Source organism: Muscardinus avellanarius (assembly GCF_963383645.1).
Source record: "Muscardinus avellanarius genome assembly, chromosome: 1".
NCBI lineage: Eukaryota > Metazoa > Chordata > Mammalia > Rodentia > Gliridae > Muscardinus > Muscardinus avellanarius.
In genome coordinates, this window is record NC_137786.1 from 230,545,265 (window position 1) to 230,560,426 (window position 15,162).

General features: G+C 57.5%; 1 protein-coding gene across 2 annotated transcripts; it reads right to left on the reverse strand.

The window, feature by feature from the left end:
- Window positions 1-1,936: 1,936 nt before the first annotated feature.
- ZFTA (zinc finger translocation associated) lies at window positions 1,937-6,522 on the reverse strand (the record flags this gene model as incomplete). 2 transcript variants are annotated; one of them, XM_080712543.1, is made up of 4 exons in its annotated part: window positions 1,937-2,898; window positions 3,137-3,526; window positions 3,906-4,388; window positions 6,384-6,522. In XM_080712543.1, the coding sequence occupies 4 exons, from the start codon at window positions 6,520-6,522 to the stop codon at window positions 1,937-1,939; spliced, it is 1,974 nt and encodes a 657-aa protein (XP_080568669.1). The 2 variants fall into 2 exon arrangements, with proteins under 2 accessions (XP_080568669.1, XP_080568670.1); XM_080712544.1 differs by lacking the exon at window positions 3,137-3,526 and having other exon boundaries at window positions 1,937-2,376.
- Between the last annotated feature and the right edge of the window lie 8,640 nt (window positions 6,523-15,162).

Here is a 15,162-nt window from a genome sequence, read left to right on the forward strand (position 1 = left end):
ACCTGTTCATGTCAGAACCCCAAGGCAAGGAGGCACACACAGGGCTGAAGACCAGCTGACCCAGCATCACTGGGGGCTGTTAAAGTGGATTTCCGAGCCCCACCCCAGTTTCTGCCAGAGCCTCTGAGCTCCTAAGATGATGCTGTGGGTTCAGGGACCACACTTTGGCCAGTGAGTCCTTGGAGCTGTCTCCAGACATCCGGTCCTGAGGCCTCTTCCTGCCTATCAAGGGGAAACCGTTCCTAACCAGCTCCCTGCCCTGGCTTACCTGAACTTTGGCAGTGGGCTCAGGTGATTAGACTGTTTGAACGGGCATTGTAGAAAAAGTGGCAGAATACTCATTCTGGGTTTGAAAGCAACATGCGTGAAGAAACATAAAAGAACGGCAGCCTTGTGCCGTCCACGGTCAAGATTCTAATACTGTTCTCAAAAATCCAGGAGGTCCACACTCGCTGGACTTCACTTTTCAGTCAACGGACAGCTGACTCCCAAACTCCTGATGGCCTCCACAACAAAGAACACACAGAGCCTTGCCCTGCTGGGAGGCCTCAGGCCAGGACCCCCAAACGCTGTCCTCTGCCACCCATCCTTCTAAGAGCTCAGCATCCTCCGTGAAGTGCAGGTGTCCGCTACCCTCAAGGATCAAGTGCACTGTGAAGGCCTGTGGTGCCCAAACATGCCACGCCCTGGCATACCTAATAGGCAAAGAAACTAGTAACTCGCCAGAGGCCGGGCAGCAGGGTGGCCTAAGGCAAAGAACACTGAACTGGGAGTTGAGACTATTCTAGCTCTTGTCCTGTTGCTACCTGGCTGTGTGATCGCTTTTAGTTTCTGGGCTTCATAATTTTACCTGTCAGAAGGGAAGAGATGAGGATCCCTTCCAACTCTGACAGTCCTAAATAATATAAAAATGCTATAAAATCCACAATATAAAAATCCACCTCCCAATCAGGAAGAGTCAGAGGGCTGGGCCTGAGGCACTTGAGCCTGGGCGGTGGGGAGAGGGGACTCGCTCCCTCCAGCCCTGCCCCTGGCTTCCCACCCTGACCAGGCCCCGCGGTGGCTTCCCTTTGTGAAGAGCAGTCACTTGGACCAGAACCGAGGCCGCAGAGGGTATGGGCGTCCAAGGGTGCTCCACCCTGCCTCTGCCCTCGCTCCCGTAGGCCCCTCCTCCACACCTCACAGCTTATCTCTGACACACGCTTAATAAATAAAGACATTTGCACATAAGGGTGACTGGGTCAGCTCTCTCCCCGCCCTCCCCCCTCCATATAAAAGCATTAAATACAGTTTCAAAATAAAATACAAAGAGCAAAAAAGGGCCTGGTCTCGGGGCCACTTGTTCTCCACGGGAGAATGAGTCTACACATCCCTCTCGGACCTGCCTGGGAGACTGCGGGGCTGAGAGGGCCCTCCCCCCCCAGGGGCCCGGCGCTGCCGCCTCAGGGAGAGAGGGAAGCGGAGGCCCCGGGGGCGGGCGGCGGCCGCGGAGGCCTTAGGGCCGGGAGGGCAGATTACTGCGGGACCGCCAGCGCCCCGGGTCCATGGGCCTGGCGCTGGCCCAGAGCACCAGATTCAGTGTCGGGGTGAACGGAGGGGGCCCGGGGCAGAAGGGGGGCGAGGGAAAAAGTGCTAGTCCCTTTCTGCATCCCAGCTCGGCCCTCCGGGGAGGCCAGCGCGGCGGCAGGCCGCAGCCCCGCCCCCGCCCGGGGCCTCGGGAGGCCAAGAATACCCATGAGCGAGCCGGCCGCCCGCTGGCCTGGGACGGAGCTGGCCAGGGGGGGGGCGAGGCTCTAATACTGACTGGCGGGCTGGGGGCCGGGGCGCCCCAGGGCTCAGGCCCGTCCGTGGCGCGGCCCGGCCCGGCCAGCGGGGGGCGCGGCAGCTTAGCACCGAGACGGACCGACGGACGGACGGACGGACGGACGGCCGCCCGCTACGCCCGGCACGCGGCGCCCGGCTTGAGGTCGGCGCCGCCGTCGCGGGGCGCGGGCACCGGCGGCCCGAAGCCCTCGTGGCCGTAGCAGCGCAGCGCCGCCTCCTCGTAGGCCTCCAGGATGGTCTGGCGCTCCTCGGGCGTGAAGTCCATGGAGAAGGGGTGCACCTGCAGGATGTGCCGCTTGATGGTGCTCACCTTGAGCGTGGCCAGCGCGCCGCCGCACACCATGCACACCAGGCCGCGCCGGCTGCCGTCGTAGTCCATCAGGTACTCGCCCCGCCAGCGCGGCTGGTAGTTGCGCCGCTGCTCGCGGCTGCGGGGCGGCGGGGGCGGCGGGGGCGGCGGCGGGAAGGCCAGGCCCCCCGGCTCGTCCTCCTCGTCCTCGTCCTCGTCCTCGGCCGGCTCGGGCCGCGCCCCGGGGGACGGCGGGGCTGCGCCTGGGGACAAAGGGCGGCATTGGCGCGTGCCCCCCGGGCCCGGCCCGCCGCCCGCCGCCCCCACCCCGCCCCGGCGGGCGCCCCGGGGGGCCGCGGGGCCGGGCAGCCCCCGGGCCAGCAGGCGGCCGGCCTTCGCGCTCCACTGCGGGGCGGCGGCGCCCGGGTGGCGCCGGCGGACATGCCGCTCGATGGCGCTCGCCTGCAGCGAGGCCAGCGCGCCGCCGCACGCCATGCACACCAGGCCGCGCCGGCCGCCGTCCAGCTCCACGAGGTACTCCAGCCGCCAGCGCTCCTGGTAGTGGCGGCGGTGGGCGCGGCCCCGCGGCCGGCCCGGGGCCCCCGCCCTGTGGCCCTCGCCCTCCTCCAGCTCCTCCTCCTCCGCTGCGGGCCCGGGCCTCTCAGGGACCCAGCCAGCCTCTTCCTTTACGTCTGGGGGGCTGAGGTCCTGAGAGGAGGGGGCTCCGGCAGCAGGGGCGGAGTCCCGGCTCTTTCTGGTCAGGTCCTGGGGGCCGAGGTCATCGTCTGTTGGGGAAGGGGTGAGGAGAGGGGCTCAGCCTACTGGCCGGGTGGCCCTTACCCAGCAGAGGGGGCCATCCTGCTCCTCGCCCCAGCCCCAAGGCAGAGGCCCCAGCCCGGTGAGTGTGTGTGTAGGGGGGGAGGGGGCGAGGGGGTCTTCAGCCCTCAGCCGGGAGTCCCTGCCTCCTCCCAGCTCTGGCCACAGACCCCACACTGCAGCCCTACTATGGGGGAGGCCGCGCACCTGGTGGGGGCTGGCTGAGCTCAGAAAGCGCCTCAGGCTGGCCACCCCAAGCCTGCAGCAAGGCACTGCGCTGGGGGCCGCTGAGCCCCAGGGAGCTGGGGTGCGCCTCCAGCACGTGGGCACGGATGTCGTCCAGGTGCAGGCTGGGCAGTGCCCGGCCACAAGCCATGCACACCAGCCGGTTCCCCCGCGGGTCATAGTCCATGAGACACTCGGCCCGGAACCAGCTCTGCAGGGACTCCTTCAGCCTCCGCTCCAGGCGCCGGGCCCCCAGCCCCCTGCTGCCCCCGGCCCTCCTGGAGGCCGAGAGGCGCCGCCGCCGGGGGGCCACTGGGCCCCCTCGAGCCCCTCGCCGCTGGCGCCGGCAGGCCCCACCGGCTGGGGCTTTGCCTGGAAGGGTTGGAGGGAAGCAGCTGAGATGCCGGCCCTCGGGGAGCCCCCCGCTGCCCACCTGCCTCTGCACCCGACCAGGCTCCACCTAACCTCTGGCCTCCTCCACCTCAACTCCCTGACCCTCCCGCAGGCCCCGCATCTTCCCCAAACCCTCCCTCCACTTCACCCTCCCCAGCACCCAACCTCTGCTCTCCGTGGTTCTTGGAGAACCACAGAATGTCAAAGGTGGCCCTTCCCACTGTCCTCCCCCTACACGGACACTGAAGGCACTACGGTGACCTTACCCCGAGGAGGAGCGTAAACCAGCCCTGGGCTAGCGGCTGCCCCCGCCGGGCCCCGCACACCCAGGCCCCTGCCTCTCCTTGTCCGGCATTACCTGGGCCCTTGGGCGGACAAGCTGGAAGGCCAGCCCCATCCTCCTCGTCCTCGTCCTCCTCCTCGTCCTCCTCCTCGGGCCCCTGGGCCCCGCCGCAGGCCCCCAGCCCCAGGTGGGCGTCCCAGCTGTTACTGATGACCTCCTTCTCGCGGGGGCTCCAGTGCAGGGAGTAGGGGTGCTTCTGGCGGATGTGCCGTTTGATGGTGCTGAGCTTGAGCGTGGCCAGGGAGCTGCCGCACACCATGCACACCATGCCATGGCGGGCCGGGTTGAAGTCCATCAGGTACTCCAGCCGCCAGTGGTCGTGGTAGTAGCGCCGATGGTCGCGGCCAGGGATGCGGCTTTTCCCGGGCCTCGAGGCCCGGGCCTCGCAGTGGTCTGAGTATTTCCTGCCTGAAGATGCTGGCCCCCTGGCCCTGGAGGAGGGCAGGGGGGTACTCCCCCAGGACCCCAAGGCACCCCCTTCCAGCTGAAGATCTTGTCCTGAAGAAGGGGAAAGGGAGACAGGTTTTCAATCTCCGGCTTCCAGGGAAAGCACCCAAGGCTTTGATTTCAGCACTTGAGGAGGGGCGGGGGGGGGGGGGCGGCAGGAGCAATAAAAGGCGCCTGGGAAAAGCAGGGAGTCCAGATGCCCTCTGCACAGAGCAAGGACCTGGGAGAGAGAATGGAGGACAAAAGGACGCAGGGCACTGTGCGGACTACTTGTGACTTTTAAAAATAAGGCGAGGGCCGGAGAGGCCGCCAGCTCCCTCCTCAGGTGCCCTTTCTGGAGGAGAGCTGGAGGAATAAGGCCAGGAGAGCCTCGGCTGGGGCTGGGGCTGGGAGCGGAACAAAGGGGGCATCTGTCTGCATCCAAGGCTGCACACAAGACCCACCCACCTGGGGCCCCAGCCAGGAGAGCCCCACCCAAAGGCCTCCCTTCTTCCAATAAAGCCTCAAATGCGGCCTCCAGAGTCCCGCTTTAGGGATGGGCTATGCACGCGTCCCTTTCCCAAAGGGAGGTGTCCCCAAGACAAAGCTGTCAGTCCCTCTGGCGACACTAGTTTCTTGGGTGTGCGCATCCCCGGAGTCTAGGAGGACCAGTGCCCCGGAAAAGGGATGACAGGAGGGCCACCGGAGTGGCTGAGGATACTGCAGCAGGGAGTGGCCACCACCGGCCAGAGCCCATTAAGTCTTTCTGGGGATTTATTTTTTGCTCTGGCAGAAAGCCGGCCACAGCCCAGCAATAAGGAGGGAGGGCACCGAGCTCCCCCCAGCCCAGTGGTGCTCCCTTTGTCAGAGGGAGCAGTCCCCCGCCCTCCCTGCAGTTCAGACCCTCTTTTATCTAGAAAATGGTCTCCTGGCCGCTGAGACTGAACGGGCAGGTTCTGGTCATCCTCCCGGTGGAGAATCCCAGGGTCAGGCAAACAAAAGACAGGACCAGAGAGTGCTCCTGTCACGTTGTGAAGTTGGGTTTTTTTTGTTGTTGTTGTTGTTTTGTTTTAGTTTGCTTTTTTTCAAGTAGATTCATTGGGGGGGGGGGCACTGGCTTCACTGGTAACTTGCTCTGTAACCTTTGGTGTGCGGTGCCTGCTCCCTGGGCCTGAGCTCTTTGTCTGCAGAGGCGCTGGATGGCTAGCGGGTCCCTAAGCATCCTTCCAGCGCGGGAGCCTCGCTACTCTACAGCCGACTGGCCCTTTAAGAGCGGAAAAAAGAGGAGGGGCTGAGATTCTTTAAAAACAAAAGGGGACGGGGAGTTTTAGGGAAAGGCGCTCCGAGATCGGGGCAGGGTCTCCGCGGCCCGTGCAGACCCCTCACGGATCTCAAGGCGGTGACTCTGCAGCAGAGAAATCAGAGTCTCCGCCGAGCCCAGAGCACCGACCGGTCCCGCCACGGCTAACAAATCGGGGCCAAATAAAGTCTGGGAAAAAAAAAGGAAGAGACAGCGGGGCCGGGGGTGTCCGCCTGGGTGGGCGCACCCATCTGACTTGGCCTGCCCGCGGCGGGGAGGGCGGGAGCCGAGAGCCCCGGCTAGCAGCCGGCCAGCCGAGCCCGCCGCCCCGGGGTGGGGGCCTCTGCACCGCGCCGCCCCGGGGTGGGGGCCTCTGCACCGCGCCACCCCGGGGTGGGGGGCCACTGCATCGCACCGCCCCGGGGTGGGGGGCCACTGCATCGCGCCGGGGTGGGGGGCCTCTGCACCGCGCCGCCCCGGGGTGGGGGCCACGGCACCGCGCCGCCCCGGGGTGGGGGGCCACGGCATCGCGCCGCCCCGGGGTGGGGGGCCACGGCCTCGCGCCGCCCCGGGGTGGGGGGCCACGGCACCGCGCCGCCCCGGGGTGGGGGGCCACGGCACCGCGCCGCCCCGGGGTGGGGGCCTCTGCACCGCGCCGCCGCCAGGTGGCGCCCCGCCCGCGCCGCCGCCCCGTCCCCGCTTTGTTCGGCGGCGAGGGGCCCGGAGCCCGCGGCCGCCCTCCCCGGGGCCGCCGCCGCCGCGCTTACCGCCGCCGTCGTCCTCGGGCTCCGCGCCGCCGCTCGGGCCCGCGGCTGGCAGCCGTCGGCCGCGGGGCGAGGCCGCTGCGGGCCCGGGGCCGCCCCTGCCGCCGCCGCTCCGGCCGCGGTGGTCCCCGCCGGGCTCCATGCGGCTGGCGCGGGGCCCCGGGGCGGCGCGGGGGCCGGGGCCGGGGCGCGGGCTGCGCGGGGCCCCGGGGCGCGGGCGCTGCTCGGGCGCCGGCCGCACGGACGGCTGCTGCTGCTCGGCGGCGCGGGCGGGACCGGGGTGGGGATTCCTGTCTGGGGCCCCTGGGGCTCCTTTAAGGGCTCCTGGGTAAATTTAAAGGGGCCGCGCGCTATTTCCTCCTGCCAGCTCGCGGGGGGCTGGGGGGAGCGGCGGCGGCGGCGAGCCCGCGGCCGCGGCGGACGCTCGGGGCGCGGAGCCGGCGCCCTCGCGGGCCCCCGCTCCTCCGGGGCTCCGGTCCCGGCCGCCGGGGGCCCCCCGAGTGGCGAGGGGCGGCGAGGCCGGGCTCCGCGGGAGCCGCCGCCCCCTCGGGGCAGGTCCGCCCGCCCGCCCGCGGCTCCCGGCCAGCCCGGCGCGGCCCCGGGCGGCGCTGCGGGGGCCCCGAGGGCTGCGCGGCTGGCGGGGGCGGGCCGGGCCGGGGCGGGGCGCTGCGACCGAGGGGGCCCGGGGCCGGGCGGGCCGGGCTGCGAACCCGCGAAGCCGGAGCGGGGCCCCCCGCGGGAGGAGCAGGTGCTGGCTTCGCGGGCGGTGGATCGCCCGCAACAAAGGCGATTCCTGGAGGTCCAAGTGACCGGGCGCGGGAGGCCCGGCCAGGTCTGATGATCTAGAGGTTTATCCTCCCCGCGGGGAGGTGCCGGCCGCGGCCGCCGGGAGGTCCGCACCTACTGTGTGCCGGCGGACACACAGTGGTCAAGACTGCTACGGTCCGGGACTCGGGCTCCCCCGCCTTGTGAAATAGAAACAATCCCAGCTCTAGGGGAGCCGTGGAAAATACTAAATTACCCAAACCCAGGAAGCCCCTTCCCTACACACACACACACACACACACACACACACACACACACGCGCGCGCGCGCGCGTAGCAGAGGGTAGGAACTAAGGTTTCTTATCCTGGCTGGACATCGCCCCTCTCTCCTTCAGTCGCCGTGACGACCCGAGAGACGTCACCTTGGGGAAACTGAGTCCGTCTCACAGCCCGGACCTCTCAACTGCTGGCCTCGCCCTTCGGGAAGAGCTGCGGTTTCCTTTTACCCACTTGGGGGCAGGAGCCCTGGTGCTCCTGGGGTGCCAGATGGGGAATGAGGTGGAGGGTTGCCAGGTCCGAGGACAAAGAAAACAAGACGTGGGGATCCAGCCTTTGAGTGCTTCTGTGTATGGCTTTAGAAAGAAGAAAAAAGAAAACGGGCCGGGTGTGGCTCAGTGGCGGAGACCTCGCCTTACACACTGCAGACCCCGGGTTAGATTCTGGGACGCCCCCTCCACCCCTCTTCCAGGCACATTAAAAAAAAAAAAAAAAAAAAAAAAAAAACTAAGGCAGCCTAATGACTGAAGCCAGTTCCTCTAGAGCTAAGGGGCTTTGTGCTTTATTTCACTTGAGGGTATTTATTTATTTTGGTACTGGGAAATTGAACTCAGGGATACACTACCTCCAAGCTTCATCCGCAGCGCTTTTTATTGTTTACTTAGGTATCTCACTAACTTACTGGGAGTTCTCACTAAATTGCTGGACTGGACCTCCAAACTGTGATCCTCAAGCCTCAGCTTCGCAGGTCCCGAGATTACTTTCTAGTTCAGGGGTAACCCACCCCGAGGACCTGTCACTGGGGCACCTTATAGTCTGTCCTTCAGGTGCTCTGTGTATAAAGAGGGTAACTTTGTTTGTTACCAAGAGGAAGGTATCAAAGCTACCTGGAGACATTTTTAATAACCACCGGCTCCTCCGCATCGCCCACATCCTGCAGTCTCAGGAAATGCTCCAAGTTCCAGTTTCCAGAAGTCTTGTCCCTGGGTCCTCTCAGCAACCCCATGAAGCCTGAGCGTGGCTGTTCAGATGAAGACCTGGAGACTCAGAGACAGGAGGTTCACTCAAGACCGGGCATTGATCCAAGGAGTCAAGGTTACCCAGTCACAAAGGCTTGCCTGAGCCCTGGGCTGGGCGCAAAGGCTTAAAATCAACGCAGGGAAAGCACACATAGAAGCACATGCCCGTAATTCAGTACTTGGGAGGCTGAGACAGGAAAATCGCAGGTTTGAGGCCAGCCTCAGCAACCTTGTGAGGCCCCCACAACTTAGTGAGACTCTTTTAAAATAAAATAGGGCTGGGGTATAGCTGCTCTAGAGGTACAATGCCCCTGGGTTCCATCTCCAGTACTATAACAACAAAATAGGGTGCCAGGCTTGGTGGCACAAGCTGTCAATCACAGAACTTGGAAGGCTGAGACAAGAGGGTCACGGGCTCAAGGACAGCCTCTGCAACATAGAGAGGTGCTCAACAACTTAGTGAAACCCTGTTTCAAAGTAAAAAATAGAACAGGCGTGGTGGTGCACACTTGTCATCCCAGTATTTGAATGCGAAGACGGGAGGATCGTAGATTCAAAGCCAGCCTCGCCAGCTTAGTGAGGCTCTCGGCAACCTAGCGAGACCCTGTTTCCAAATAAGAAATAAAATCGAGGCGGGGAAGTAGCTCGGAGGTAAAATACCTCTCAGATTACGGGCATGTGCCACCATGCCCAGCTGTTGAAGTGCTCTTCATGCCTGTCTCATTCAATATTCTCAACGCTATGATCCAGGAAAGCTGACCATGTAACTTAAAGGAAGAAGATTTATTTGCTCAGTCTTAGGAGATTTCAGAGATTCAGTCCATGCCCGGCCAGGTCCGAGGAGCTCAGAGCACGGCAGGAGGAAGCCGAGCAAGGGAGAACAAGGGCTCTACTTTCATGACATAGAAACCACATAGAAACTAAGAGCAAGAGATCCAGGAGGGGGATATAGGAGTCTTATATAATCCCAAGGATACCACCCAGGGCCCCCTCCTTAGCAAGCAAGCCCCGCTTCCGACCTTGCCTTGTTTCTGTGAGAGCTAGGGGGACAGTCGAAGCCAAATCACTGTACTCCTCCTCTGGCCCCCTAGGTCTCATGACCACCTTACAACACAAGTGCACTTAGTCCATCCCCAGGAATCCCATAATCTTAACAGTTGTAGCATCACTCAAAAGTTCAAAGTCCAAAGTCTCCTCTGAGACTCAAGGGGAACTCTTGGTTGTGCGCCCCTGTAATAATAAAGTATTACATACATGTAATTTACAATGGCGCAGAATACGCATTTTCATTCCAAAAGGGAGCCATAGAGGCATAGAAAGAAGGAATAGGACCAAAACAATAAATAAAAAAAAATCCAGCAGGACAAGCATTTGCTCGTGCAGTTCCAATTCTGGCATTCCGGGGACATGGTGGTGAGATGTGATCTCCACGGGACCTTGGCAGCCCCACCCCTATGACCTGGTTGCGCTGGGCAGCATACTGACTCTTCTAGACTGGCTCCACGGCTCACGGTTTTCAACCTTTCCTCGCAGTCGGTCCATGTTTCTGGCATTTCCAAATCTCAGAGGGTTTCCTTGTAACCTTGACTTTACCCTCACAGCTTCACAAGTTGTTCCATTTGAGCCTGCTTGCAGGCATTCCTACTCTGCCATACATGGGCTGGCTTCCCAGGACTTCCTTTGAAATCTGTGGGGAAGACTCCATGACTCCTTTTTTTTTTTTTTTTCAACAAAGCCAACATTATGCGAACCCCGAGATCAACCACCAGCAGGAAAGGTAGTCACACCCTTTTTACTAACTGCTGCTGGGCCTTTCTCAATCACAGCCTCTGGGTCTGCCTCCATTATGGTCACTGCCGGGTCCAGTCCCATCATGGCTGCTGCTGGGCATGCCTCCATGATGGCTGCAGCCGGGTCTGATGATGTAGAATAGAAGAAATAAATTTTTAGGTAAAAAGGAGACATATTGGGAAGGAAAGAAAAAATGTGGTTTTAAAATCTCAAATCTTCAGTTTCATTTAGCAAAACTTGGTTATTCTTTAAAAAGCCAGGCCCCTGCCGGGCGTGGTGGCGCACGCTTGTAATCCCAGCACTTGGGAGGCTGTGACAGGAGGATCGCACAGGTTCAAAGCCATCCTCAGCTACTTAGGCTCTCAGCAACTTAGTGAGACCCTGTTTCCAAATAAAGTATAAAATAGGTCTGGGAGTATAGCCCAGAAGTAGAGAAGCCCCTGGGTTCTACCCCTAGTACCACACACACACACACACACACACACACACACACACACACACACATCCAGGCCCATACTTTTGTAATGGCTAGCTCAGGTAATTCCTGAGGTGATTAAGCCTGAGAGAGCTTCACCTTTTGTCAAAGTTCTGTTTGGCCAGGTATGGTGGGGCACACTTGTAATCCCAGCATTTGGGAGGCAGGGACCGGAGGATTGCAGTTCCCGGACAGTCTCAACTTCTTAGCAAGGCCCTTTGCAACGCAGTGAGATCATGTTTCAAAAATAAAAAGACTAAAAAATACAGCTGGGGTGTACTGCAAAAAAAAAAAAATCTCTTGACTGGCACATGTTGAAATTTTTTTTTGCCACAGAAGCCAAGAACCCCAAAGAAGTTGTCTGTCGTGCTGAGCCGTGAGAGGCCCACTTCCATTATGGTCACCACTAAGGTCTTCCCTTGGGCTCACCTCCATGCTGGGCGCACCTCAACTTCCCTGACCACATTCCTTTCTTTCTTTGTTTCTCGGCAAAGCATTTGACCTCTCTTTAGCCATGTTACTTTCTTCCACAACACTTATCTCTCTGGGCCCCAACTTTACACGTGCCTTTCTGGCCAAACTAGAAATCTACAAAGTCTCTGTTTTGCTTTCTGATCCTGGAATTTAGTGAACAATTAGCTGAACATGGACATAAATATCCATAACGCAGTTTGGATATTTTGCTGTTTTGAGATTTCCTCCAACAGCTTAATCAGTTCATCATCTTTAAATTTAGCCTCACACAAAGTTTCAGGGCAGGGACAAAATGCCAATAAGTTATTTGCCAGATTGTAAATGTGTGGCCTCTACCCTGTTTTCCCATGGAGCCCTCTTTGCCCTCTGAAATCTCCTCGGTACGGTCTCTACAATCTGCCTTTCTGGCTACATCCTGCCTCTTCCGACTTCCTCTCACAAACCAGTTCCAAAGACTCACAAAACACAGTCATACATAGATACAACAGTGACCCCACTCCTGGTACCAATTTCTGTCTCAATCAACATTCTCACTACTAGGGTCCAAAAATAACTGATCCCACAACTTAGAGCAAGATAGATTTATTTGCTCACTTTTTTTTGTTTTTGAAATTTCAGAGGTTCAGTCCATGTTAGGACAGATCTGCAGAGCTCAGGACATGGCGATGGGAAGCAGAAAGGAGGAGATATCAAGGACTCTGCTCCAACATTACACAGGTTGGAAGCAAGAGAGCAAGCAGGGGGCCAGGCCTGGTGGTACTATGCCTGGAATCCCAGTACTTGGGAGGCTGAGAGAGGAGGATCAAAGGTTCTCGGCCAGCCTCAGCTACTTAGTCAGGACCTCCACAACTTAGTAATACCCTGTTTCAAAATAAAGAATAAGCCGGACGTGGTGGCACATGATTGTAATCCCCACACTTGGGAGGCAGAGACGGGAGGAACGCACAGGTTCAAAGCCAGCCGTGCTCACTTAAGAGACCCTGTTTCCAAACTTAAAAAGTATAAAAACAGGTCTGGGAGTGTAGCCCGGAGGTAGAAGGGTTTCCAGGAACCCCACTACCACCAAAATTAATTAAGTAATTAAGTAATTAATAATTTTAAAAAGCTTTTAAAACAATAAAAGAAGGAAAGAAAGAATAAAAAATAGGGCTAGGGGTGTAGCTTGGAGGTAGAATGCCCCTGGGTTCCACCCCTAATACAGCAAAAACAAAACAAAACAAAAAACCCTCCTGGGCTGAGTTAAGGATCTCTTCAAATCCCTGTTCAATGACAGGAAAATTATTTTGTTTTTTGTTTTGTTTTGTTTTGTGTTGTTTTGTTTCAGTACTGGGGATAGAACCCAGGGATATTCTACCTCCGAGCTACACCCCAAATCCTACTTTTTTATTATTTATTTTGAAACAGGGTCTCGCTGAGTTACGAAGGGCCTCACCAAGTAGCTGAGACTGGCTGTGAATCACAATGTTCCTGTCTCAGTTCCCAGATGCTGGGATTACAAGTGTGTGCTACCACACCTGGTTTACCTTGTATTTTCAATCAAGAAACCTGTCCCAACCATGGTGGCATAAACCTGTAATCCCAATACTTGGAAGGCTGAGACAGGAGGATCATAGGGCCAAGGTCAGCCTCAGCAACTTAGCTAGACCCTGTTTCAAAAATTAAAAAGAGCCTGGGTGTGGTGGCGCATGCTTGTAATCCCAGCATTTGGGAAGCTGAAACAGAAGGATCGTGGTTCACTGACAACCTCAGCTACTTAGTGAGGCTCTCTTTGTGAGACCCTATTTCAAAGTAAAGAATAAAAAATAAGGCTGGGGCTGTACCTCGGAGGTTGAATGCCCCTGGGTTTCCTCCCCAGACCCGCAAAAAGAAATTAAAAATTTAAAAAAGGGTTTAAGTGAGCATGGCGGCACACTCTTAATCCCAGTACTTGGGAAGATCACAGGTTCAAGGCCAACTTCAGCTAATTAGTGAGGCCCTCCACAACTTAATGACACCCTGTTTCTAAATAAGAAGTAAATGTCCATGAACTGTGATCCTCCTGTTCCCAAATGCTGGGATTACAAGCGTGCGCCACCACTCCCAGCTCAAGCAGGCACCGAGACACCCTCCCCTAGACAAAAACCCTGTTCATGGACAGCCTCAGCTACTTAGTGAGGCCTTTTGCAACATAGTGAGACCTTGTTTCAAAATAAAAAATAAAGCCTGCGCTTGGGAGGCTGAAACAGGAGGATCCTGCAGGTTCAAAGCCAGCCTCAGCTGGCTTAAGAGACCCTGTCTCCAAATAAAATATAAAATAGGTCTGGGAGTGTAGCCCAGAGGTAGAGGGCCCCTGGGTTCCATCCCCAGTACCGCCCCCCCCAAAAAAAAACAAACCAAAAATAAATAAATAAGTAAATAAATAAAGAATAAAAAAATAGTAAAATAGGGATGGGGATGTAGCTTGGAGGTAGAATGCCCCTGGGTTCAACCTCTAGCACCAAAAAAGGGGGGGTTGGGAGTTTGGCTGTGAGGAATAATGCTCCTGGATTCAGTCCCCAGCACCACAAAATAAATAAATGTATGAATGCATGCATACATACATACATAAATGCATAAATAAGCCAGGCATGGTGGTGCACTCTTATAATCTCAGCATTCAGGAGGCAGAGACCGGAGGATTGAGGTTCGAGGACAGCCTCAACTACTTAGGCCCTTCACAACTCAGTGAGACCATATTTACAAAATAGACAGCTGGACGTGGTGGCGCACGCTTGTAATCCCAGCACTTGGGAGGCTGAGACAGGAGGATCGCGGTTCGCGGACAGCCTCAGCTACTTAGTGAGGCCCTCCACAAATCAGTGAGACCCGGTTTCAAAATAAAGAATAAAAGAATTGGCCAGACCCGCAAAAATAAAATAAAATAAAGAGACTAAAAAATAGGGCTGGGGGTGTAGCTCGGAGGTACAATCCCCCTGGGTTTCATCCCCAGTACCCCAAATAAACAAACAAACAAATAAATAAATAAATAAATAAATAAACTTAAAAAGGGAACTTGGGACAATGAGACAGGAGAATCCCAGGGTCTGGACCTATCTCAGCTACTTAGTAAGCTCATCTGCAACTTAATGAGACCTTGTTTCTTCTTCTTTTTTTTTTTTTTTTTTTGTGGTACTGGGGGTAGAACCCAGAGGCTTTTACCTCTGGCATATACTCCCAGACCTATTTTTTTTTTTTTTTTTTTTTTTTTTTTTTTTTTTTTTTGGTGGTACTGGGGTTTCTGGAAGCCCTTCTACCTCCGGGCTACGCTCCCAGACCTATTTTATATTTTTGAAACAGGGTCTCTTATGCCAGCGCGGCTGGCTTCGAACCTGCGCGATCCTCCTGTCTCCGCCTCCCAAGCGCGGGGATTACAAGCGTGCGCCACCACGCCCGGCCCCAGACCTATTTTTTAAAATATATTTTTATTTGGAAACCGGGTCTCAGTAAGTTGCTAAGAGCCTCACTAAGTAGCTGAGGCTGGCTTCAAAGCTGTGTGATCCTCCTGTCTCAGCCTCCCAAGCGCGAGGATTACAAGCATGCGCCACCATGACCGGCTATGAGACCCTGTTTCAAAATAAAGAATAAAAAAATAGAGCTGGGGATGTAACTTGGAGGTAGACCGCCGCTGGGTTCCATCCCCAGTAACACACACACACACAAAAAAAGTGTGTGGGTATAGCTCAGAGGTAGAATGCCACTGACCTCAGCCTCCCCAGTACTGGGGGATTACAGGTATATACCACCATGCTCCAATTGTGTGTGTGTGTGTGTGTGTGTGTGTGTGTGGTACTGGGGATGGAATCCAGAAGCATTTTAACTCCAAGCTACACCCCTAGCTCTATTTTTTTTTTTTTTTTGGTGGTACTGGGGTTCCTGGAAGCCCTTCTACCTCCGGGTTACACTCCCAGACCTATTTTATATTTTTATTTGGAAACAGGATCTCTTAAACCAGCGCGGCTGGCTTC